This window comes from Haliaeetus leucocephalus, unplaced genomic scaffold (assembly GCF_000737465.1).
Source record: "Haliaeetus leucocephalus isolate CR32 unplaced genomic scaffold, Haliaeetus_leucocephalus-4.0 Scaffold189, whole genome shotgun sequence".
In the NCBI taxonomy this organism is placed as follows: Eukaryota; Metazoa; Chordata; class Aves; order Accipitriformes; family Accipitridae; genus Haliaeetus; species Haliaeetus leucocephalus.
Genome location: NW_010972625.1, coordinates 758,613 through 784,507, shown reverse-complemented (window position 1 = coordinate 784,507; position 25,895 = coordinate 758,613). Strand labels below are relative to the sequence as shown.

At 54.6% G+C, this 25,895-nt stretch overlaps 1 protein-coding gene across 3 annotated transcripts in view; it reads right to left on the bottom strand.

Annotated features, from left to right (window-relative positions):
- Positions 1–6,025: 6,025 nt before the first annotated feature.
- Positions 6,026–25,895, bottom strand: part of DLG3 (discs, large homolog 3 (Drosophila)) — a 52,178-nt gene continuing 32,308 nt past the window's right edge. For all 3 annotated transcript variants that reach the window (XM_010565278.1, XM_010565279.1, XM_010565280.1), the window contains 10 exons: positions 20,297–20,411; positions 16,293–16,469; positions 15,544–15,619; positions 13,070–13,115; positions 11,116–11,166; positions 10,202–10,303; positions 9,849–10,021; positions 9,167–9,276; positions 8,196–8,287; positions 6,026–6,408 (listed from right to left, as the gene is read on the bottom strand). In XM_010565278.1, coding sequence (XP_010563580.1) covers positions 6,302–6,408; positions 8,196–8,287; positions 9,167–9,276; positions 9,849–10,021; positions 10,202–10,303; positions 11,116–11,166; positions 13,070–13,115; positions 15,544–15,619; positions 16,293–16,469; positions 20,297–20,411 — 1,049 coding nt within the window. In that variant the 3' untranslated portion in view covers positions 6,026–6,301. The remainder of the gene's footprint in view (positions 6,409–8,195; positions 8,288–9,166; positions 9,277–9,848; positions 10,022–10,201; positions 10,304–11,115; positions 11,167–13,069; positions 13,116–15,543; positions 15,620–16,292; positions 16,470–20,296; positions 20,412–25,895) is intronic.

The window sequence follows — 25,895 nt, the reverse complement described above, 5'->3', positions numbered from 1 at the left end:
GAAAATTCTTTTGGAGTCAACAGTTTTGGAGATGTATGCTACATCACATTAATGCAGGGACTGCAAACGATGCCATGGAGTCAAAGGTATCCATTGCTGCCTGTAGTATCTCCTTGATGCTTGCCAGGCTGGCTTTAATTATTGTTCTCTGTTCTGACTTACTTACACAAACACATAAACAGGTAGAGGTGTCACACTGTACCAGATGAGAAGGTCACATTTGTCCAGTAAGTGTAGCAGGTAATTACATACAGCCATAGTAGAGGGTAGCAAGCATTAAATGCGTTTTTGCCTATGGCCAGAATCGTTTGAATTTTTCCTTGGAGATGCTCAGTTTGGTTTCTTTTATGCTACAGATTTAGTAAGGAGTCCAGATCAGATCAGTTACAGACTCTGCTGGTAGTACTTTTCACTTCTTTGCACGTTTTTGCATTTTACATTTTATTCCAGGCTATTTACTGTAGGTTTTAAGTAGGGCAAGAATTCTTCTCCTAGTTGAATCAGACCTTAGTTAGCTGGATTTCCAGTGACCATTCCCAATAGGTAGTTTGCATGCAGTCACTCTGCTTTGCACTGCTTTTGGTAGTGTAGATGCAGGCTGGCCCGGTGTTTATTTTACTAGGCTAAATGTTGCTTTATAGTTCAGTGGCCCAGCTAGGATGACTCTGGGATATAAATCTTTTTAAGCCAGCAACAGCCGACCTGAAAAAAAAAGAAAATTCAGTGCTGCTCATTCTTCCCCCAGTCGTCTTTATTGATCACTGTTTTGTTGCAGCATCATTTCAGCTTAGTGACTCTGGCTTCTCATCCTGAGATGTTCACAGATTGCTCCGGAGGGTGGCATTGCAGCAGTAGTTTCTGATTTACACATCATTGTGGAAGTTACAGGGTGTGCTGGACCCTTGCTCTGTAACTGCGGAGTCCCTCCTTGCTTCTGAGAGCACAAATGTATCCTCTAGGGCAGTAGTTCACACATTTCCCCCCTTTCCCCAGCCTGTATTTGATGCCCTTTTTTTCCTAATCTGATAATTTCTTAACTGTTTGGGGAGCAGCGACAGTCTAGAGGTACAAGGGAAATACAATGTGACTGGGAGAACGGGTCCAGGGAGAGGGTATTTTTACCACCAAGCTCCTAGGAATGTGGCTGCAGGGAACCTGCCCAGGAAAAAAAATTCCTTGCTGAGAAGAGTCCGGGAGTGGGGCAGGGCGGAGAAGATGGAGCCACAGCTGCTGAGCCCTGGAGCCCCTTCTGCCACCTCTCACCCAGAGGTACCTGCAGTGGGAGCACTGGCTCTCCAGCCGCTTTCCACTTGGGGTGCACCTCGGGCTACCTGCCAGCATAGTCCGAGAAGAGCTTCGCTGCTGTTGATGTCAGGCTGCACTGAGCATTCTGGAGCGGCAGGAAGGAAGATGGTCTGGTCTGGCCACTAGCACTTAGAATTGAAGTGATAACAGTAATCAGAAATTGGGGTAATCAGAAGAGGGCTGAAGCTCATCAGAGGATTGGGCAGAAGCTTTTGTCAAGTAGCACTGAAACTAAGGGAGGAAATACCACCATCACCCCTGTGGTGAGCCAAGTGTGGCCCCAACAAGGTATTGCTAGTCCCACAGTGCTCCTGTGTGCTTGCACCATTAACAGATGCTGCACTGACTGACCCAAACAACTTCATGTTTTTCCTTGGGATTAAAAAAACTAAAACAACATGACCCTCATTTTGGAGGCAAGGGATATAAATAAACACATAAGGTCAGGGGCTACCTAAGGATTCTTCAAGGAAAGAGACACCTTTAACATGATGATAACTTTACCTGCTTCACAGCAGATGCTTTAGTGCCATGAATCCTGCTGTGACAGCTTGAGGGAAGCAGAGAATAGCAGTCCTTGAACGTTATGCTGCCAAGCATCATTAGCAAGAAAAGCTGTATCTAAGACAGCTACCCAGGTGCCTGCATCTCAGGCACCAATGGGGAGAAAATTTTTGAGAAAACTATTAAATTCTTTTTAAACACCTCTTCCAGTAGCCTCACAGATCCCATGCTCGTCTGCTTAACAAGGGCCAAGACAGTTAACTAGCCAGAGCTGCACACAGAAGCATAGACATGTTTCTCTATAGCACAAGCAGCTTATGGTCTAATTTTCTAGAAGTGTCTTAGGGCAGATTAGTTTCATGCCTGTTGTAGGCATCTGTAGCAGGACATCTTGGGAGAGAAAAGAACCACCCCACCCCCATTTCACAGTGAGACAGGACCATTACCAGGACAATGCTCTGCTATTGTATGGTCCAGGACATTAGCAAAGTCCTGGTAGAGTAGAGCAATTCGCACTTAGCCAGAAAAACAGCTCGTTAAAAAGCTTCAAAAGAGAAAGTTTTTCTTTCCCTTCATGCCACCCTCATTCTCTTAGCATGTGGGTTACTCTTCCAGTGGTTGTCTCCACCTTACAGGAGTGGCATGATCTATTTGAGAACATAACCCCACATTCCTCTCCCCACTGGAACCTTAACATTTCACTGTCAGAGCAGATCAAGATGACACATCAGCTCAGGACACATCATGGATTGTCTAGGGAGGAATGTCTGCAGATCCACATACTGCAACTTGGAGTTACTGGAACTAACTCTGCAGACTGGAGAAGCCTGGCAGCGACTGTGGCAGCCATTAATGGACGTTCCTGTGATGCTTTAGATCAACTCCATCATTCCAAATCCATCACTATGTAAGGAAACAGTTTGGTTTTTGGGAGTGGTAATGCTAGCATAAGATCTGCTTAGCAACTGTTTAATCTTCCAGTGTTTTACGGACAACCACCACTACAAGACTGTTGATCTGATCAGTTAAAGGAGTTTTTAAACTGTGTTTTATTTGTCCAATGAGCTTTATAAACTGTGAACTGATTGCAAAATGTATGTCCATGCTCAGTACAACACCCCTGTTCCCCTGAAATCTCACTTCTCGTGTGCAGTTTGAAAGGAAAAAAAAATATTCAAGATTTAAAAAACAAAACCCTCTCACCTTTCAATTAGCTCAGCTAAATGACAAAGCAGATTCAGGCAGGAATGTATAATGATACCCCATGAACCACATTTTGTCTTCCAGTGAACACTCCTGGTCTCTGCGCTTAAAGGTACTAGACGAAGATACTAGTCTTTACAACTTTCTTCTCTCTGATGTCAAAACAGCATGTTAAACTGTAAAAAGATATTCTATATTAGCCGGACTAGGTATTTACTTTGCTGTCTTTATATCCAATACAGGAATAATTATGCAGCGGCATGTAAACCCTACTATTTGATCAGCATTTGTAAAGCAAACTCCCCAAAACTCAAAGTGTGACCCAAAATACATTTATGGTGTCAATTCATCAGAGCAGAGTCAACCTGTGTTACAACAATCCAACCAAAAGAGCTTTTCAGTGGCCTGGTTTCAGCTGTAAATAAGCCCACTTCCTTTCTTTTTTTAAATTTTTTTTTTTTGGGGGGGGAGGGCAAGTTCTCAGTGACCACCTTATACTAAAAAAAGCAATTTTTTCCTGTTTTTTAAAACCACCGTCAACACTTAAGTTTGCTTTGGAGAGACCATATCAATAGTTGCTAAGATCAGTGCCAAAAATACCAGATCTAGCACACAATGAAGGACTCTACAAGAAGGTCTCAAAGCCAGGGCTCTTTGCAACTCTCTGTTTATTAAAAATATATGTCTCCTTGGAAGAAACACTGGTAACCAACTAGTGTTGTCATGATTGATTCGATACTGTCAGCTATGCCACGGAGTACATCATCTTTTTCTCCATGTGACTTGATGAGAGGGAGACAGGCTATCAGGGGAAAAAAAAAAAAAAAAGACAAAAAAAAAAAAAAAAGGAACAGTGTGACTAGCATCTTAAGGACTTTTGTTTCACTTACTCCACTTCTCCAGGGACCGCCGTTTACAGCAGCCAGAGCAGGACCAGCGGGGCAGGGGGCTAGATGCCGAACAGGAATCTGAGTGCCAAAGTTCACTCCTTTAGGGTCAGTCCCACTGACAGCAGAATCCTTCCTGCCCTCCACTGCACTAGCAGCTGCATCTCTTCTGCAGCACTTTCTGTCCCAGGAAGCTGCTCAGTCCCCGCAGGGCTCCTTGTGATGCAGGATGAGTAAAGACAGCTTCTCACCAGACAGTACATGTACAGTCTTACAGCAGTTCTCATTCATGCTGAAAACCGGGGCCTGTGCGCACCATGTACTGACTGACACACTAATAACTGTTACCTTCAGGAAAGGGGACCAGCACCCCGCACGTTCACTTACCCCTATAAAATAGGGGAGAGAGAATGGGCCAAGACTTACCTGCTCGTGCTCGTATGGTGACCTCCTTTCTTCTGGTGCTTGGCACTGTGTCCGAGAAACAGCATTCACCAATTCTTTGTAAGGTGGGAGCGCTCTGCTACCTGTATTATGAGTACCCAGCAACATAGCTCCTTCTCAAAGGCTGTGCAAGTTTTCCCCCAGCTTCACACACGGCTCTGTTCCCATGATGGAGCCCCATTCACGTGTGGAAGCCAAAGTGTCCTCAAAGACATTTCTCGGCTTAGGGCCAACTGTCTCAGCACCAACGGTTGCCTCACTTGAAAAGTCCCAGTGCACAGCAGATGGGTGCAACTCTGCATCCCCCCACCCCACAGACCTGCAAGCACAGGGCACCCAATTTGCTTTTCTAAGGTGACCTTGAGAGAGGGAGCAGAGCCCGATTTCAGAAAGAGGATTTATGCAGAGATGTCAGAGACAGAACCAGGCGAGGCGACTGCCCATTAACCTGCCAAGCCCCAGCTCCCAGAGCAGCAAGCGATGTCCCTGCTGTGCTGGAAGGATGGCCCTTCCACTGGGAAGGCTACCACCACCACCTGCATGCAGCAGAGCCAGGAATTTGGCATGGAGCAGGGAAGAGGGAGGAAGTTCTTCAATTCTGTTACTGATTTGGAAAAGTGTGAGTGTCCATCCAAGGCACAGCGTGGGGCTTTTTCTGCCAGTGGCTAACGCAGAAAGGAACGCGAGCGTGCTGCCACAAGCTAAAATGGGTCGTTTCACCTGCACCCACAGGTACCGGGCCAGCCCAATGTCCCAAGTTTTCCACAGCAACACAGGTCAGCAAATACATTTGTTCCATGTGACCAGTGGAGTATTTCCTAACTAAACACTGCAGATCTAGATTCTAGATTCTATTTACAATAGAGCCAGCTTAAAAAATAAGTTAAAAAACTGGATTTTATACCCATTCAGTTCATTATTAACAAGAGAAAAATGGAATAATGAAAAAAAAAAAAGCCAACACACCAACACAATATGGTTTTGGTTTAAAATCAGCTTAAAAAAATAGAACCAAAAGGAAACCTCTCATGCAAACACATAAGGTGGTGTGTAAAACAATGTGCAATTTAATATGTAGTATCATCCATTCTCTTGTTCTGCAGCCTCCTGCTCAGTCTGTCTCCCAGCCTCACTCAGATCAGCTGCTGCTCCTTGCTGTGTTAACTCTGGACCTCTGGTCCCTTCTGCACAGGCAGTGTACCAGTCTCTGCTCTGCCTCATAAGCCTGGGGCAGCTGGCAGGAGGCTGGCCCCAACAGGAGACGCTTCCGAAGCACCTGGTACCGTTTTGAGCTCTTCTTGCCCAAGTGGACTCCCTACGCCCAGCGGTTGGGACAGAGAAACTGAAAGATCCTTGCAATAATACAATACCTTTTGAGAGAGGTCCCTCAGGTTTCCTAGTCCACATGCACATATATATATATAATATATATATAATATCTCTCTCTATATTATATATAAATTACATATACAGATAAATAAAATGCTTTCTACTGCCTTTCTGTCATACAGTTCAGAGCTGCTAGACAGTCACACTTGGAAAAATGCCCCTGGAGCTCTGATACTAGCTCACGTGCTCAGAGTCCATTGTTTCACTTGTTTCTTATGTTAGTCCTTAGCCACCTCCTCCCATCTTGATTCTCAGTTTAGTTAATAATAATAATAATAATAATATAATAATAATAATAATAATAATAATAAAAAACGACCTTGAATGGGTTCTCATCTGTCTCTAATGGAGCAGTGGGAAGGTCCATGCAGGAATGGTGGGAACAGTCACGTGATGAATGAGATGAGTTCATCCCAACAAAAGAAACAGGACTAGAAAACTCAATTTTGCGACGATCTAAAAAAGGGGGCAGGAATAGTTTTCATATCCCTCCCCCTTGGGGCAGAGGGCTTGGGTGGGGTGGGACTTCGGAGATCTTCTGCTCACAGGGAAGCAGGTGGGGGACATCTTCAGAGTTTCTCTGGGGACGGGACCCAGATGTAGTGCCCGGACTGGTCCTCAATGATCTGTTTGATTTTGCTGTAAATCTCTTCAAGAGAGTCTCCTTGTACGATGGCTGGAAGAGGAGAGAACAAGCAAGACCCTGAGCATCAGGCAATGCTGTGCCTTCGTCACCACAAGCTATGGGAAAGGCCTTCACTCTGCACCAAAGGGTCCAGTGTGGCATGGCCAACAATTAACGAACGAGACAACCTGTGTCAAAGGAGCTGTTACAGGCACATGATGACACAGAGGGTTAACCCAGTGTGTCCAAGGAGATTAGCAAGAGCTGATCCCGAGCTGGCAGAGCTCCTCAGGCGTGTGAAGTGCCGGCCAGGTTCTCCACAATGGGCTGCTAATCAGCTTTGCAAACTGTGTCACGCCACCACGCTGAGGCTGTGGGCAGCTGGCCCTGGCACCGCAGCTACTCCGCCGCGGTGAATGGGAGGGCCTCAGAGATTAGCCAGTGTGCACTGAGCACACACCCCAAGGTGCCGGATTTGTCCATCCCCTCTGGTTGGCTGCTGAGGGCTCCTTGTGTTTATTGCTTCCTCTGCTGCGGAGTGGGAATCGCAGCACTGTCAGGCTGGAGAAGGCCAGCTTATGGCTGTCACTCCCAGCAGTAACTCTTGCCCGAAGACAAGTGACAGTCTCGCTGCTTAGTACGGACACAACACGAAGCACTTCACTGTGCTTCCTACATTGCCGGGGGAAGATGCACATGGAGGGCCAAAGCTTTCTGGAAATTCAGCCTGCCTCTGTAGCCCAGCCAGTACCATCCTCCAGCATCTCTGTTCCCTCATTGTAAGCTCCTGGCACAGAACGTGCTACAGTGACCATCCCTCTGCCCATTGCCCACTTCTTTCGACAATGGGTTTTAGCCAAGAGCATTCCTTCCCCAGGTCAACTTCAAATTCACCGTCCAAGTACACAATGGCATGCCGAGGGTCTGGCAAAACCGTGGCATGCACTTCCTTTGCGCTCTTCCTGGAAGAGCAACTGGCAGCTCTGGAACTGCTGCCTGGGACAGGAGGACTGGGGAAAGCTTCTACCCTGTTTGTACCCGTACATTTGCTCAGCTGAGGTCCATTTTTGGAAAATGTTCTGCTTGGGATTTTTCCCAATAGCTGTTAGGTGGGTAATATGGGGTTTGGCAGGATTGTCAATCCTCAACTTTCTTCTAAAGTTAGAGGAAAGTTAGAGACAGCTTCTCTGCCTCTTCACGTGCCCATGATTTTCCAGACTTAATCATGTTACAAACATTAGTTCCTTAATGCACAAGGATGCCTGTGTCATGAGCAGTTCATCTCTGCAGGCACAAAGTGCCAGGCAGCCCCTGACTGGCTCTTCAGCAAAGACTACTTAGGAAGCCAGCCAAACTTCCAGTCTTTTTTTGGGAGATGTTTTGTAATAACTCAGGACAGTCTCCACCATTTAGGTCACTAATTTTTTATCATTCCTCTTTAAAATTACTCTTTTCTCTTTTTGAAAATGCTCCCCTTTCCCCCATGCAGGGAGTTTTATTTCCTGTAGCCTTGTAGCACCCTGAATCTATGCTGTGCTTCCCCTGCCTGGGGATTTTTTCTTTTTTTTATTATTATTAAAGTTGGCAATAACCTTTCACAAACTCTGAAAATCCTGCCTGACAGCTTGTCTCCTTCTCTAGAGCTGGTTTACTCTTATCTACTGATCTTGAAGCAGTCCCTTTGCAGAGCCCTGCTGGCAAAGTGCCATTTCTTCTTTGCTTTGATGAAGCTGGACATTTTCCCATGACCCTGCAGTAAGACAGTGCTGGCAGAGAGGTTATAGCTGCCAGTGAGAAAAATAAAATAAATCAGATACAAGCCTGCTCAGGACACTCACCTGTAAAATACTCTCCAAACTCTTGCTCGAGTTTCATGGCTTTGTCAAAGACCTTGTTGGCCTGTTCGTATGTCTGTCTCCGGTTCATCTCCCTGCCATGTACAAAAAATAGAAACTTAACTCTTTTTCTTAGCAATGAGCAGAAGCAAAAATAGCCCATGGAGCCAGGGTGCCTGGGAAGCCTCTACATACCAGGAATGGAAGCTGTGCAGGACCAGGCTCTCAAAGGCAGGACCCTTCCCCACATGCTCTTTGCTGCCTTGGTACTTCATCTCAACTCCCAACAGTTCTTCCCATCACCATCCCCACCTTCTTCACCATAGCACAGAAGTGGACTCAAATCCAGACAATCCTCTGAATTTGCAAGACCACTGCAGAATCCTCCCTGCTTTTCCAGAGTCTTTCACCACCCTCCTTACCTAGGTTCCCTCATCTTTATACAACACTCAAATTAAGCAATTCGACCCCTTCTGGCTTGAGAAGGGGTTTTCCCAGTCCCCTCAGTGCCAGCAGAGTCTCTTCTGATCTCAGAGTCCATCTGAGCTACAAGCAGAAGGTCCGCCTTAGGCACACAGGAGACATCTCCTCCCTGCTCCCCAGGCTCAGCCACCATACAGCTGTGATCCACTGCTACAGGCTGTCAGCAGCTCTTCTGGCTGGACTCAGGGCCCAGGTGAGCAGGTTACATCAGGCACATTTGGGAGCATTTTTAGATTTCCCATGGATAATCCTCTTTGGGGTGAATGAAGGGCTGTAAGCCAGAGCAATCCATGGAACCTGGATGCACCATGGCATTAGACATGGAAGGACACTACTGAGACAGCAATGGGCCCACCTTCTCTTAACAAGGGACTTCAGCACCTGCAGCAACCTCTGCTGCTTTCTAAAAAGCAGAGGCAGCACACATAAAAACCCCAAACATGCCAGAGCTGCTCACCCTGGAGAGGCACAGAACATGGCATTGCACTTACATGAGAGCTTCAATGGATTTTGGTTTGATGAAAATGGCAATGGGATAAAGTTGTGCTTGTTGCAACCTCTTGATAGCATTGCCAGACACATCCAGTATGCAGTGTTTCCCCTGGAAAGGAGATGATCGGGATCAGACCTACCCACACAGTCTACTCTGTGAAGAAAACAGCTTGCTCATACAGATGCGCTTACAAAAGAGAGGAGCCACAGAGCTGAAACAGCAGTCCTGAGACACAAGCCAACTCCCAGAGGCCTTATGTTCCTGCCTGCTTAGGGGAGGACAGCAGCAATGTAAAGGGACTGAATCTTTCTCTGAACATGTGAAACAATTTACAAGCCATCGGTACACTCCAGTACTCCTGCGGAGGAAACGCCACTGCTTTGCAGAGGGCAGCTGGGCACCTTTGCCCTGAGAGCTCCTGAGCACGAGGCTGCTGCCACCAGTGCCAGGCTTCTGGGTGGAGTTTGGATGACAGGTACGACACTGAGGTGGAGTAACATGGCTGAGAAAAGCAGCCACATGGCTTGGCAGGACTTTGGAGGGAGGAGAGGCTTGTGCCACACTTGCTTAGCGTGGTTACAGCCCTTCGTTAACAACACAGGGAGAGGAGGGGAACTGCTGAATGCGTCCAGGTTTGGGCTGGATGTGTCCCAGTCCGAGGAATGCCACCTGACACTCACCCTCTCTGCCACTGCCCGCACTGACTGAATGCTGGTCCCATAGAGATTGTCATTGAACTGCCCAGCTTCTATGAACTTGTTGTCCTGGATGTCTTTCTCCATCTGTTCACGGGATACGACGAAGTGGTAGTCTTGTCCGTCCACCTCGTTCTCACGCCGAGGCCTGGTAGTGTCTGGAGGAGAGCGGGCATCATGAGCCAACCCAGAGCGCTGTATGCCAAACCTCCTGGGAGGGAGAAAACCCACCCGTGCTCCCAGCCGTGTCCCCACGCCATGGGCTAGACCCTGCAAGTAGCAGAGCCGCCACTTTCCCCTTCCTCCAGCAAAGGCATCGAGTGCCAGCTGGGACTTACGGGGCACGCAGGAACCAAACTTGTGTGGGAATTCGGAGATGAGGTCGTCATTAATTCGGTCCTTCGTTGGCCCCAGGATGATCACTGGCCTCGCATAGTGAACTGCGAACAAGAGGCACAACCTGAGGCCCCGTCTGTGTTGTGGGCAGCTGACCCTACTGCCACTTTTGGCATCAGACTGCCCTTGTCCTGCTGGCAGTGGGTGCTCCTGCTCACATGGGCACCCAAAGGTGCCTCCTCCACATGACTTTCTCTCTTCCTGGTAACAGTTGACATCTCCTTCCCATCTGACCCAAACCATCTGCACAGACCCGGGGAAGGTGCTGCAGGTCTCCGGAGTCACGGATCAGCAAAGATGCTCCCTTGCTCAGGTCAGGAGCCAGACAACCAGGACAGCTTGGCAAGGATGCCACAAAGCTGGGGGAGTGACAGAAGCCTAAGAGTCTGATCCAGCTTCTGGCAAGGGGACACCACCAAGGCTGGGACTATTCAGCCTGTGAAAGGGTCTGCAAGGATTGAGCATCAAGCAGGGTTAAATGCTGAGGGCTGGGGCAGGGGTTGCTCTGCATCAGGGACCTGGCCAGAGGCAGGGAGGAATAATGCTGTCCTCAGCTAGGAACTAAAGCCTAGCTTGGTTTTAGCTCTGGCTCTCTCCCTTGGTCTTGCACACCAGGTCACAAGTCTTTTCTGTTGATTAAAAAGGGGTGACCAAGGCCAGGGAAAGCCCCACAAGGCGGCATGCACACCTAGCTCCCCTGCTGCACGCAACAGACAAGAAACTCCACTTGTGTTCACCCAGCGTCATGCTGGTACGGCAGAGAAGGGGAGGAGGTCGCACCGGTCACCTTGGCTGTGCCAAGGACACAGGTGCCCACACTGGAGTGGGCACAGACCAGCTCAGTGCCAGGACTTACTTTCTTGCCGCGTCACCGGCTCATACGACAGGATGGTGTCCTCTTGTCCTTCTGCAACAGAGCCAGGGAGAGGCAGGTGAGCGCTCGCAGCAGCTTCCCAGCCCCTCTGCACTCGCGAGGAGCTAGCTCCTGCCCCTGCCAGCCTCCTGCAGCCCTGGAGACACCTCCAGGCTGCCCCCGTCACTCTGCCAGCTGACACAGAGCATGACAGGCATACAGTTACCAGCCCTTGATCCACATCATTAATTATTCATGTCCCAGCTCTGGGTCAAGCCTCCTCTTTCCCTCCCTGCTGCTGCAGGCTCAGGGCCCACTGGGACGCACTGTCCTCCCTGCAGGGTGGACAGCGGATGTGCTGCAGATATTTAGAGGCCCCGCTGGGGATAAAGGGAGCATTTGCTGCAGCTGGACCCACATGTTCTTGTACAGGCTTGGGCTTCAAGAGCCACCTATGCTACAGACCGGGCCTTGGCCCACTGCTTCCTGCAGCAGGTACTCAGGATGGGGGACCACCATGGACTGGGAACCCACAACCTAGCCTTGGAGCAGAGCCCTGCAGCTAGGACAGAGCAGGGAAGCAGGCAGGCTTGCTCCTGCCCCCCAGGCCCTGCTCCCCCAGGCCCCGAGGGGGGAGCAGCAGCATCTTGGTGTCACCAGCAGAAAGGACCAACCTCTGAACAGAACCACCACCAGGACAAGACAAGATGGAAGTGCCAAAACATGCACACACATGCACATATGCACAGGGGCGGGAGAGCAGGCGAGACGCACACTTACTGGAACTGCTCTCGCTGTCACTGGTGTTTGATGTCACGCCCTCTGCAAAGCAACCAGAGAGACCCCCTTCAGAAGGGGCACGGGTGGAAGGCACAGGGGCAGCCCAGCTGTCACCCAGCGCTACTGACCCAGGGCAGGGTAGCACCAGCCTCCCAAAAAACCCACGGCCCAGCACCTGCTGGGACGAGCCTGTGTTGCATGGGCAGGGCAGCATCTCTCGCCCTTTGCTGGGAAACCAAGGACGTGCAGGGGGATGCTTGGCTACTCTGGGGAAGGCAGGGGTGCCAGGAGGGGGCTGCCTGGCAAGCATGGGCAGACGTGCAGGTGCTGGGCTTCCCAGGCCGAGGGTGTGAAGATGGAGTGCATGGGGAGGAGGGTGCTGGTGGGAGGGACGGGTGCAGCATGCACATGGGGGACAGGGGAGGGCACGGCTCAATGCCGGCACTGGGATGGGGGACCCTGCCTCTAGGGATAGGGGTCAGACTCACAGAGACAAGACAGTGACAGGATGGGACAGAGTTTGGGGCTTTGTTTGCTCAGGCTGATCCCAGTGCTGCAACCGCCCCACAGAGGCTTGCTGGCAGCTGCTGCCTGCACCCAGTCGGGCTCTGCACCGGTCAGGGGGCTGCGGAGCTTGGCAGAGGTCTCACACCCAGCTGGGAGGGCTGAGGGGCTCCTGTGATCATTGTTTTGCAGCTCTGGGTACATGGTGCCCCAGAAGAAGGTGGCAACACTTCAAAACACTGCCACCCACCCCACTCAGAGCAGACCCATCATGGTCATGGCCACCTCCCACCCACACTGGCAGTGGCTCCAAGTCTCTGAGCACTAAACCAGCAGCCAGCTCAGCTAGGAGCAGGAGGGAGAGGAGGATGAGGAGGTACAGCTCACCCCAGGTGCGGTGGGCAGCCCTCAGCTAGGTGCACTTAGGGCATGACCAACATCCCCAAGCAAACTCCGCCATTCCCTCCCACGTGCAGCAGCAGCACCTCCTCAAGCCCAGCAGCCTCCGCCGGCAGACATGACATTCCCCGGCAGAGGAGCAGCACCCGTGGGGCTCCTCCTTCCCCGCACCCAGAGAAGCGCAGCTGCCCCGGCCGGAGCCCGGCTGTTCCCCCGGCACCACCAGGCATGCCAGCGACGGAAAGTGAACAATGTGCATTGAAATTTGACTTACTCAGGTTCTTTGCTCCATAATAATCGTCACTTAACCCAGGGAAGTCCTGATTTCACAGACAGCGAGAAGAGGGAGAGGGGGAGAGAAGAGAGCGCGGGAGAGGGCAGTCAGAGGGATGGGGGAGACAGAGCCAGACCAGCATTAGTGATAGGAGTGCAGAACGGCCCAGAGCTGCAACTGCAAGTGAGGTTAAATGTTTTCAGAGCTGATGCCATCAGCCCACTGCCAACATCTCACCTTGTGTGACTGGACCCCCCCACCAAGCTCATCCTCTCTGTCAAAGAGCCCCCAAAGGCCACCCTGGGTCTGGGGACAGCAGGGCGACCACAGCAGTGTCTGCTGGCACTGAGTGGTTGAAGCCCCAAGCTGCTGGCAAGCGGGGCTGAGGTGTTTCTCCGTGATGCCTCATGGGCTGTACTGGCAGGGCACAGTGGCTCTGCGCTCCCCTGGAACAGCCCGGTCGCTCTGGGGGCAAACGCAGCACAGCCAGTCCTCTTAACACGCAGCAGGGGGGCACATTTTTCCCCACCTGCATGTGTTAGCTGCCCATGCCCCAGTGCTTGCATGGGCTGTGGAAACATGGGGGAAGGACCCGCCACTGCAAGCTGGGATGGACAGTGGCAGAGCACAGGGAGGGAGCTGGGTGCAGGTCTGCGACACGGGCTGGCAAAGAGCGTTGCCTGCCCCATCCCCATGCCATACGTCACTCCGCTGCAGGACTGGCCGAGAGCAGCGTCGCAGTGAGCCCCCAGCTCCAGCATGGAGCTGATTGGAGCCCAGCCACATCCAGGCACAAGAGATACCCAGACACACAGATTTAACCTTCACTGCAGGCCAGAGGCTTGTGCTGGCTGCTAAGCTCACTGGAAGCCAGCGCCAGCCTGGCATGGGCAGCAGAGGGATGTGGGCAACCCCTGGAGCAGCCCAGCATCAACCTCCTGCCTCTGCATCATGCCCAGGACAGCGACCGGAGGGGAGGGGATGCGCTTGCTGTGCTGGCACTGGGGCAGAGACACTGCTCTGCCTTCCCACCTCCTCCTCCCCAAGGTGCGAGGACTGCGGCTATCTGTCTGGACGCTTGCTGAAGGAGTGGATACAATTTAGCACCTGGAAGGAGAAGGGGCTGGGTTTGGCGAGCAGCTCCAGTGCTGCCCACATCAGGATTTGGGGCAACAAGCTGAATGCCCTGCCTTTACTGGGAGCCCCAGGGCGCGGCCAGGTGAGAGCTGGGGACCTCCCAGTCTGCAGCCAGCTACCAAAGATGTGCCTCAGTCGTGGGTGGGCAGCTCTTCCACCAGTGAGGGCATGGCTCCCCCATGCCCACAGGGTTTAACCCACAGGAAGGGCTCTCCGCCGGGAATACATAGCTGCGAGTCACTTCTGGGGCAGATGGGGAGGACAGCTGGGACCTCCCCAGCCTGTCAGCCCTCATGGGGACAGGAGAAGCTCTGCAGGAGGTGGCCAGCCCCTCGCTTGGAGGGGAGCAGCCCTTGGCAGGCAGAGGGAGGGAGCAAAGCCCGCAGCAGAGGGTAGAGAGCAGGGGGAGACAGAACAGGAGGTCAGGCAGGTGTAAAGTTGGATGAAAGGATGAAGACATTGAACATGAGAGAGAAAGAGAGCGCCAGCCCGCAGCCGTTGCTTTCGTTTCAAGCTCTGGTTTCTCCCTAGCTGCTGGCACGACTGTGGAGCACAGACCCAAACACAGGCAGATGCCAGGACCCCTGTCTACGGAAACGTGCCAAATCTCTCCCCCCAAGGCAGGGGACCTGAGGGTCGCACGCTTGCCCCCTCTGGCCAGCTGCTACTTACGTTCCTGTCCGCTGCTCTCCTGGGCCAGGTTCTCTTTGCTCTTGTAAAATGGAAACTTTCGAGAGAGGCGGAAACTCTTTTTACGTTTCGTTTTGATCGACTGAAGAACATGGAGATGGAAGGGAGGACAGAAAAAACATGTGGGAAAAATTAAAATGAAGAGGCAATGAGGAGCTGTGTCAGGGCAGTTACCCTCAAATGAAATCATGGAGATTACATGAAAACTGTAATGCAGGAAAAAAATTAAGCATGGAGAAAAATGTGGTAGGGATGTTGGGAAGCTGACAGGGCAATGAGCAGCTCTGCAGGGGTAGAGGTCCTTTCCTTGTCCGCTTGCTAAGTGCTCCGCACAAGGGGTGAGGGCAGCTGCCTTCACCTGCAGAAGCTGCCTGCAGTCCACTCCCAGCCACTCTGCTTCCCCACCACTCCAACCAGGGGTTCTTCCCCAGCACTTTCGCACCATCCCAGGCACCTCTGCTCTCCCCTTGCACAGTCACAGAGGATACATGCTGAGCAGATCCAGGCCTGGGGCAGGTCCAGTCACACTGTTCTTTGCTTTGGCATTGCTCCAGCTGCCCCACTGGCAGCTCTGGCTGCTGGGATTCATCCTGCCCCCGCTAGCTACTGGCTCCGGGCACCCCGCTGAGCCCCAGCTCAGCACTTACCCTGTTGGACTCAATCATGCCAGTCCTGGCGTGGAACTTCACTGTTTTCAACCGCGCTCTCTCCTTCTTTTCCACCCTGATCAGAAGTTAAAGGGGAGAAAGAGCAGCTAGTCCCATGCGTGCACCCTCCATGCTACCCATGTGGCTCCGTGCACCCTTGGGTGGTGGCCCCATTGGCAGAGGGCAGCTCTTTCCCAGAGAGGGATGGAGGTGGAGCCACCTGCCCAGGGTCTGGCCAAAGCCAGTGTCTGCAGGAACAGGAGGGGGGACAAGCCAGCCTTCCTGGGAGGGGTGGGATGGAGGACAGAGATTGCCTTCAGGTCTGCAGAGCCAGCCCAGTGGCAGCCAGCTCCTCTGCTCCCTGTGACTTCCCATCTCATGGGACCTGGCTCACAGAGCTGGGCAGGCTGTCAGAGGACACAGGGAGCAGCCTGCAGTCACTGCTATGACTCTGCTCTCACTTGGAGCCCCAGGCTGGCTAACACTAGCTTTCCATCCCCACAGGAACCACAGAGGGGCCAAGTGCTCCTCTCCTCACCTGGAGTCTCACCCAGCTTTGAAGAACATCTCCCCAAGGAGACCCACACACAGCCCCAGCTTGCAACCAGGTTGCCCTTCATGCTGCAGAGCCACAGAGGAGCTGGTGGGCTGGGACCACAGGGAGATCCCACTCTGAGCTGCAGGGCTTGCGGAGGCTGGGGAGCTCCAGGAGGCACCACGTGTGACAGCTCCTGCTGATGGACACTCACCTTTTCTTGCTGGGTATGACCCCGATCTGCTCACTCTCGCCGTGGGGTGTGACAAGCCTGGCTTGCCACCACTCATCGTCGGAGGCGTTGATAACATGTAGGATGTCCCCATAGGAGAAGCTGAGCCCCTGGCTGGGCAAGCAACTGTCCCGGGTCCGGTCATAGTCAAACAGGGCTCTGCAGAGGAGCAGAGAGAGGAGTGATGCCTTCCCTGAGCACGGCCAGGCAGCAAGAACAGCAGCACTGCCAACCTCCTGCAGCACTGCCACCTTCATACCTTAAAGGATTTAAGCCCAAGCTTTGGGGAAGCCTCCTGATGAGGTGAGTGGCACCGTGCAGCCACCAGCACACCTGTCCCACTGGCAAGCTCAGCACAAGCCCTGAAGCATACAACGCAGGAATAACAGTGCTGGACCAAAACAACTCGCTCTTGACCTTAGCTGCGAGAGACACGTGAACCACAGACACATTGAAGGCGGCTGTGGTTAGCGAACAGGTGGAGCTCATGCAGCCTCAAGAAAGCAGCAGTGTACAGGAGGGCAGTGGGGAGCTGGGGTGCAGGGCTACTCCCCACCATCCCTCCCCAGTGGCTGTGAGGCCAAGGAGCGGGACAGGTTCCATCAGACTCCACTACTGGTGATTGGTTGCACAGGCAGAGACCATGGGACACTGAGCACGCACTTTATTTATGTACAGGGGTATGTTAGTCCAGAGCCTGTGAATTAGGAATGCATCTGAGGGTATTGCATCTGCAATACCCATGAGAATGCATCTGCTTCTACAACTGATCCTTTTCAGACTCCTAAATACTTCCCAAGAACAGTTTATTTAGTTTAAAATTATCTTCAATATTAAACTAACCAGCTACAGAAAAGATTTTTTTTTTTTAAACTAGGAGTGCTAATATCCTTCCTGCGCACACTTTATCACACACAGCATTGCAGCCTGTACCCACAAGCTGCTTTCAGTGGCTTCATGTGCAACTCCTTCTACTAATGTCAGATCTCAAACCATGTCTGCTTTGGTATATCCACTTTGCAACAAACCAAACCAAGGGAACAGTCACTAAAAGCACCACTGCCAGCGGCACAACCCCTGTGTTTGCTCCTGGGACATCGGCCCCGCTCACACCCCAGCCTGACATGAGCCCAGGCACCACAAACACTCGCTGGCTGCTGGTTTAATCCTGGCACTAATGAGTCTTCCTCAACCAGGAGAGACACCCTCTGCCCCATCATTACCCCCTTCCACTGCGGGAACTCCTAAGGGGGTCTGAAAGCACACGGTGCAAATGGCAGGGCCAAGGGACCACACAGCAGGTCCCTGTGAAGTAGCAGGGGTGGGAAGGCACTTCTTCAGCCAAGTCCCTGCTCCAGCTCTTCCAGGGGAGCACCGGGCGATGAAACCTTTCAGGTCACTTGGAACTGGGTCAAGGCAGCTGGTCTCAAATGGGGAGGAGGAGAAGAGGGGCTGCCCCGTGGCTCAGGGAGGGCTCTTTGGGATGAGACCTGATGCAGCCCTATGCATCCAGGTACTTCCAGCTACCAGGTTGCTCCCCCTTTCCCAGCTTGCTCGGGGATGGGGCAGCGCTCGTGCTCAGTCCCTCTGCACCCAAGCGTGGCCCCCGGCACGCTGGAGCTGGCAGCAGAGCACCACAGGGTGTTTTGGCTAGAGGAAAGCAACCCTCACAGGCAGCTCCTGGCCAAAAGATAAGGCTGCGTGTGGCCAGCAGGCCCCTGCGAGGCCAGCGCCGTCGGGAGCAATGCACAAGCCAAGGCCCCAGGGAACTGGTCAGGCCGGTTCCCTAACTGAGGCAGGCTGCAGGGCGCCCTGCCCACACCCTGCACCCTGCCCTGCAGAGCAGCCCTGGCCCCACAGCTCCCTGCCTCCTCCCGCAGCAGCCACTGGCATCCCAGGTTAGGCACAGCAAGATTTGTGCAAGGGCCGGACACCTGCAAAGCAGAGGCGGGAGGCATTTGCTTCCCCAAGACGCGATGCTCCTGGAGACCAGACCCTGGCTGTGTCGGCACCCAGGGCCCACCGTGGCTGGGTGCTCTCCGGGGTGCACAGCGTGCAGGGGCCACACGGCAACACAGTCACTCTGCTCTGCCCCTGGGCCAGCTTGCAGCACACGGGCACGGGCAGCCAGGAGAGCAGATGGTTTGGCTGGAGGGCAGGGGAGCAGTGCCAGGGACTCGGCACGGCCTCCTCCCAGCACCCAGGCACAACGCCTGCCTGACCCCCATCCCCACCCGTCACAGCCCCAGTGCCGGCGGACTTTGCCCTGCGGCAGCGGAGGCAGGCAGAAAGCAGCGCGCAAACCTGCCTCGCTCCTGCCCATGCTGCGCAGCCGCAGCTCCAAAACACCCCCAGATTGGCTCCGGCAGGCACTCGGGTGCCCGGTTCTGGCCCTATAGACTGCATGCAGGGTGCAACACAGCCTCACAGGGCTGACTCAAGCAGTTGGGTAGCAAGTCCTGTAATTGATGTCCTGTCCACAGTGCAGCAGTTGAGCTGGTTTCGGGTAAACTGTGCTCGAAACTACCCCGCCCAGAAGGGCTGGGGCAGCCCAGATGCCCGGCAGCTCTCACAAGCACGTTTGCAGGTGTGCGGCCACCAGAGCCACAGAGGGTCGGGAAGGGCCATGCTGGGGAAAAGCTCTGCCCTGGGATCACCCTCTCAGCAAGGCACTGCCCAGCTCCCATCTGAAGCCACCTGGTTGCATGTGAGGGGACACAGCGCCGCAGAGGCCACCAAAGCCACGTGGAGGGATGCAGCAAGAGATGAGAGATGCTACAAGCAGCCTGGGGGCAGCGGGGAGCTCTCTGGCTCGCAGGCATGCCCCGATAGGTGCAGCACCTATTCAGGCAGAGAACAGGAGACTCACAGGCTCAACTCAAGCTGGACTCAGCCTAAACCCTGCTCTACCCATGAGGGTGTCCATGGGACAGCAGAGGAGTGAGGGCAGGACTAGCAAGTAGATGTTTAATCAACACAGTGCCCAGCTTGTTGCACACCCCCAGCACACAGCCCCGAGGTGCTACATCAAGCAAGATGCCTGCAGAGCCTCACAGTAAGGCGTGAATTGCAGGAACCCAGAGCTGCAGCTCTCCCTTCCTGCAAGGTCGGGCTTGCACCAGGTCCAGCAACAGCCTGAAGCCTCTCCGCATGGAGCAGACATGCAGTAGGAGATGCAGGCTGAGGCTGATGCAGCCTTGGTCCTTGTCATCCTTCCCACAGGGAAGGAGAAGCATCCCCTGCTCCTGCCAGGCCCCACCTGCAACAGGCTGTGCAGGGCGAGGACTTACAGGATTATTTTAATTACCAAGTTAAAATTACTCATTAGCTGTCACCCCACTCACACTGTGGCAGGCAGTAAGCAGGGGCTGCCCTGGTGGCACAGGACTCGAAGCAGTTAGAGCTGCATGGCTGCTTAACCCCTGCCTGCCCCGTGCCTGGCTCTGAACCAAAAGTGCATCGAGGGCTCAGAGTCATAATCCTCCTAAGAGCTCATCTCCCCTCCAGCCAGATCCTGCCAGAGCAATGGCGGGAGGAGACAGGGAGAAGCCTGTTACAGGGAGTGGTTCGAGGAGAGCATCCTGAATGCTGCCTTGAGCTGTCTGGGGCAGAAGCAGCACTGGGTGCCCGCATTTCCCTGTTTCCCAGTGGTCCCCAGTGGGTCGGTCTGGCCAGCAGTCAACCAGGGCTCTGCAGAGACACCAATACTTTCTCAAGCGGAACAGCCCTTGAAAGACACACTCAAGTGCAGAGCACCCAGCCCCGGCGAACCAGTGCAAAAGCACCACTCTCCCTGCTGTGCCCTCTGGGCTTCATGATGCATCTAGCACACTCGCTTCCCTGGCCTCCAAAACACCCATCCACAGAGGTGCTACACGGCCCAGGCTGAACCGTCCCACGCTGCATCCCGCCCTGTGGGGATATACCCATCCCACTCACCTCCAGCTGCCTGGAGCAAGGGGGCAGCAGGGGAGGCTGAGCCTTACCGGACATAGAGAGATCTCTTCTCGCTTGTCCGGAGGGAGCCGGAGCCGGAGCTCATGCTGCTGTTCATCATCTGCTCTCTCAGGTCGTGGATCTTTGACTCGAAGCGGCTGTACTCTGCAGGGAGAGAGGTGGTCAGTGCAGGCAGGAGCTGCTGCCAAGCCACCCCCGCCCCCGCCCCGCACCAAGCCGGGCCCAACTGTTAAGTACTGAGAGAGGCAATGACAGCCCGTCTGTGGGGCATCTTGCCCATGAGGCTGTCCATCCCTACACATGAGGGAGGATGAAACCAAAGAGGCTGCAGCACCCTGCAGGAGTCCAGCAGGCATCTGGAGCAGGCAGGGCACTTAGCTGCTCCCAAACCCCTGCACAGGCAGCTTGGGCAAGGGCTGTTGAGACCTCCACTGCTACTAAGCTGCAGCTCAGCAAGGGAACAGCTGGGCAGGGCAACAAGCCGCGGACCTACAGAGCAGTTCAAAATGTGCAGAGAGTGAGCCCCTCCAGGAGACCGTCAGCCACCGGCTGGAGCAGCAAGGCACCCCTGCAGCCATGGGGGGGGGTCCCCACCCACCGCTCTGCAGGCAGCGGAGCCCCTCTCCCCAGCAGGCGTGGAGAAGGGGGAGGAAAAAGCACGGCTCCTGCCCACAGAAGGGGAGTGGGGAGGAGGAATTCGCCTTTTACTCCTACCTCCAGTGGCAGACACCCGCAGGAGCAGCTGGGGGACCCTCCAAAAGCCGCCGCCACTGCCACCTCCCTGCCAGGCAGCTGGACGGGAGCAGCCGCCACCCCGGCGCCTGCTGCCGCGCCAGCCCGACCTTCAGCTGGGTGTAAAGGTCGGGCCGGCAAGCAGAGGGTGGAGGCACCGGCCCTGCTTACCCAGGGCCAACCGGGGAAGGTTTGAGGGGTGGTGAGCAACTGTGGCACCGTGGCACCAGGGAAGCTGCCGGCACGGCCACAGCCCACCCCGGCAGTTCTCACCAGGTACCCTTGATTTTGTCCCCTGGGCACACCCTGCAGTTATATCCCTGCTTCCCGGCGAGAGGAGACCAGTCTCACCTCTACTGCAAGACTTGCCTAGAAAGCCTCATCCACAACCCAGCAGTTCAGATATGGTTTGGGTTTTTTGTGTGTGAACTGGAGCTCAGCAGTGGAGGCAAGTGCTCACTGCAGAGTGGAGCCCCAGCAGTGTGGGGGATCATGCAGGCTGCTGCCTAGCCCGCAGAGCAGTATCGCACAGGGGTAGTGGGAATAACACACTGCTAAGAAACGCACTGCACGCTGCGTTTGAGAGCCAGCCCCTCACTGTGCAAAGGGAGAGGCGACTCTCGGTGCAGACGCACAGGGGGCTGGGGTTATGCAGCTGCAGCTCAGCATTTCCTGACCCTACATCTCTTCACTCTGCAGCCAGACCCTCCTGGGCATCCCCCTCCTGCACCCAGCTGCCAAAGACGCATTTTTACTTAAAGACTGAAAATAAAGGTAATACACACTAAAACCGCCAAATGGCACACAGAAACTCCACACAAGGCCCCTTCCCCTGCCATGGGACATCAAGAGGTGCCACATGCCAGGCAGGTTCAGTCACTTAATGTGGAGGTCACCAGACCCCCGCTGACCCTGCCTGCCCCATGCCAAGGGGCACCCACAGCCCCTGCCTGCCTTCATGCTAGCAGAGGGAAACAGAGAAGCAGCCAGGCGTGGGCAAGGCTTATTTTATAAGAAAACTGAATTCTGACACCAAAGCAGCACTTTTGCACTCGCCAACCTGCATCGAGGTTTTACAGAGCTCCTGGCAGAGGGAGGTGAGCTTCATACTGCTCCACACCTCTTACCCCACACTGGGGTGGACCACAGCATCTGTGGCGCTACTCATCTGCCCCAGGATGCCCATGAGCTCTTATATCGCAGAGGAGCATCTGTCAGAAGCAGGTACAGCTGCTCTGTAAACCCTTTGGTATAGAAGGACTCTTTCCCCCAGAAAGCTGCTGAGCTGGGTGCTGTAACCTCTGTCCCCAGTCGAATTGTCCCAAACCCCACTGGGGGCACAGACTCTCCGCACACCCTGCACCAAAAGAACCGCTGCTCCCCATCACGCGGGCTCGCATCCCTCCCATGACACCCTTCTCCACAAGAAGCCCAGTGTGGAGAATGCACTGCCTGGGACTGGGCAGGCAGAGAAGGGCAAAAGCAGGTTTAGCCGCCACTGGCATCAAGGCGAGGATGTCGGGAGGGCAACCTTTGGGTGCCACCGTGATGCCAGCGACTGTGTCCCCTGCATGCAACCCAAGGGCAGGGCTCTCAAATACCCCTGCCTCAGCTGGGACGCTCCATGGAAAGGGACTTTCCAAATTTTGCTGGAGTGGCCACACTGCTTGGAGGGGCTGGGAAAAGCCCACTGGCACAACAAGAAGCACAAGCCAGGCTGGATGCAGCAAACTGAAGGACACAGGGGCTGCTCTGGCTTTATCCCCCGGAGAGCAAACACAGTCACGTCCTAGGATGGGTCTCCCAAGAAGCCACCAACCTGTGCTCGATATGACTGGGGGAGGGCACAGGCCAGAGGAGCAGCCAGCCCCAAAAGGAAACCCGCCACCTCCCTCCCAGCACAGGGGAGGCAAGGTTACTCCGGGAGCAAGCATGGGATGCTCCCAGCTGCCACCGGCCCCCCCTTATCTCCATGCTGGAGCAGCCTCTGAGACAATTACCAGTGGATAACCCCCAGCAAGCAGTGCTCCCGCCTTTGCTCCCTGGCTCATAGCCATCTTGCCTCTGCATCCTGGAAGGAGATCTCCCACATAGTCAAAACTCATCGGGAAGCTTGTCCACAGCACAGTGGGGAGGTGAGCCATGGCTGATGCCCACCTCCCTGGCATTCCCACGGGACACGGGTGCCAGACATGTTCAGGACACACTTACCAAGACTGAAAAATATGCAACAGGTGACCTGGCACCTCTTACCGCAAGTGCCACCGCAGTGCTGCGCCATGCACCAGGAGGGGTAGGACTTTTGCTATTCCCACTCAGCAATTCGATAAAAACACCACTCCACCCTCCTGCCACTCTTCCCTTCCCAGGGTGCAGGTGCCCCTGGAGCTGCGCCTGATCCTGCACCACAGGGTGAGCTCAGTGCTGGGAGCAAGATACAGCCCTGCACGCCTGAGCGCACACAGGTCACACACCATTAAAATCAGGCAGGGATTGCCTGCCTGCACCCAGGATCCCCAGCACCAGCACATGCTCATGTGGTGCGCCTGCAAATATAACCAGCGGAACCAACAAGACCGTGGGTCTGCAGCTGATTTCTGGGCACCAGGGGACAGTGCAAGGGGAAAAGGTGCTGGCAGAGAGGGGAGCTGCATTGGAAAGCAACCCCGGAGCACGCATAAAGCCTTGTGCCCATGTCCTGCTCTCTCTGGCATGCAAACCTGCCTGCTCAGGGCCAGGCCAGCTCTGCCAGGCCATTAGCAGAGCCCAGGGATGCTCAGCCACAGGCTCCAGCCCAGCCACCTGCAAAAACTACACCCAGCTCCATCCTTCCCCTCCAGCCTGGCATCTTATCGCCCTGGCCCCACACACCTGCCAGCTGTGGGGTTAAAGTACAGACACCTCCTTGCACAGGGCGCAAGTGCCGCAGGCCCAGGGGAGCGGAGGGGAGCATGGCCATAGGGAAAGCTTGGAGGCTTTTAAAAGCGATCGCGCAGCCCGGTCACTTCCCTTTGAGCGGCCAGCTTGGAAAAATGCAATCACGTGAGTTTTTGTATTTTCAGGGGAGGAATATCAAGGCTTTGTTGTGTGGGGCAGGAGGAGGGGGAATTGCCAAATGCAAGTGCTGGTGATAGCGGCAGGCAAAGGTCAGGGGGAGAAGTGCTCAAAGGGAAGGGACCTCACAAACAGCTCAGAGGTACCATCACAGGGAGCAGCCTCCTCCTCATTGACAGCATGCAGCAGTGGTCAGAGGCGCTGCACCAGGTGCAGGTGCTCAGAAGAAAGGCAGGATGGCAGCTCTTCTTTCTATCCTTCCCTGGTTTTGTCTTTGATTCTTTCCACTCCTGGTGGCTTGCAGGACCCCACAGAGAGGGCACATCATCCCCCAAGACCTGCGCAAGCAACCTCTCTGCTCCCTCGGAGCCCCAGCGAGGTCAGACGCAGAGCACACATGCACTCATACAGCAACCCCTGGGCAAGCCCTCCTGTGCTCACGTACAAGAGACATGTGCCATCCTCCGCCTCTATGAGCAGAAAGGAACTTCTCAAAGCCCCCTTCCATCAGCATCTCCTCCTTTGGACATCCTACAATCCAGCTTTCTTGCTCTTTCCAGAGCCATGACACACATAGAAAAGCCAAACATTTCGAAGCACACATCCCCTGGAGGGGACCCAGCCTCACCTGCACCTGGGGCTCATGCCAAGGAGAGCTTTCTCCTTGGCTCCCAGGCCTTCAAGCCTCCGGAGCGCTGAGGTCAACTCCCAAGGTACAACAGCCTGCGTTTCAGAGCAGCAACCCTACCTCCTAGGAAATACGGCTGCAGCCCGTGTGCCAAGTGCTGCTGGCTGCACGTGCCTGGAGCCATCACGGACCCGGAAAGCCACCGGCTACAAAGCACCGATATTTCAGCCTTGGTCTAAAGGGGTTTCAAAACATTTTGTCCTGTTTGACATTTAGGAACCACTCTTGGTTGGCGTTTTTGCCAAATCTCAAGTGGCAAAGGGAGCCAGATATACAAGAACATTAAGTGCTTCCTGGAAAGAAAGAAAGAAAAAAAACCCAAACCAAACAAACCCCACACCCACAGCATGCCCCTGAGCGGCACTAACGGCTCTGCACCCCAATGGCCTCTGCCATGGGACAGAGGAGAAACAGCGGGCACAGGGACCCGCAGGGCACTGCCCAGCAATGCCACTGAGGAGGAACAAGGCGACGCACAGGCAAGGGGCGGCATGTTGGCCTCGGTGGAGAGGACCAGAGCTGCTGGAGAAAAAAACCAGCAGGGCCCAGGAGAGACACCTTCATTTGGGGACGTGAATTGCTGCATCCCAGCACCAGCACGGTGCCACTCGGGACATGGCAACAGCGCGGCAGCAGCCCTGGGAGCAGCTCCCGGCCCCATGCCTGCTGGTGGGATGCCCTCCCCAGTGCTCACCCTTCCAACCCACGGGTGACACTTCGGCCCTGCCAGCCCCGGGGAGGGTTTTGGCAGGCAGCTACCAGCTCCCTTCCCACAGCCACTGGCTGCCCCACGCGGGACCACCAGCCCCCCACACCTTTGCCGAGGAAATTAAAGGCCAGCGCTAAGGAAAAGCAGTCGTCGGGCTAGCGCAGCGGGCGGGATGCTCAGAGTTGAGGACGAGCCCGCACCCAGCACCGAGGCCTCGGTTCCAGCCCCGCGGGACCGGTGGTCGCAGGGGGGGTCCCCGGAGCCCACCGCGCTGGGGGATGGCGGGGGGAAGGGAACCGTCCCCCAGGACGAAGGGCGGTCGCCACACCCGCGAGCCCGTCCGGAGCGCCCCCGGGCGCGCCAGCAAGGCCCACGGGACCCCACGGAGCGGGGCCTCCTGGCGACGCCCTCCGGTGAAGAGACACCCCCCGCCCCCTCCCCACCG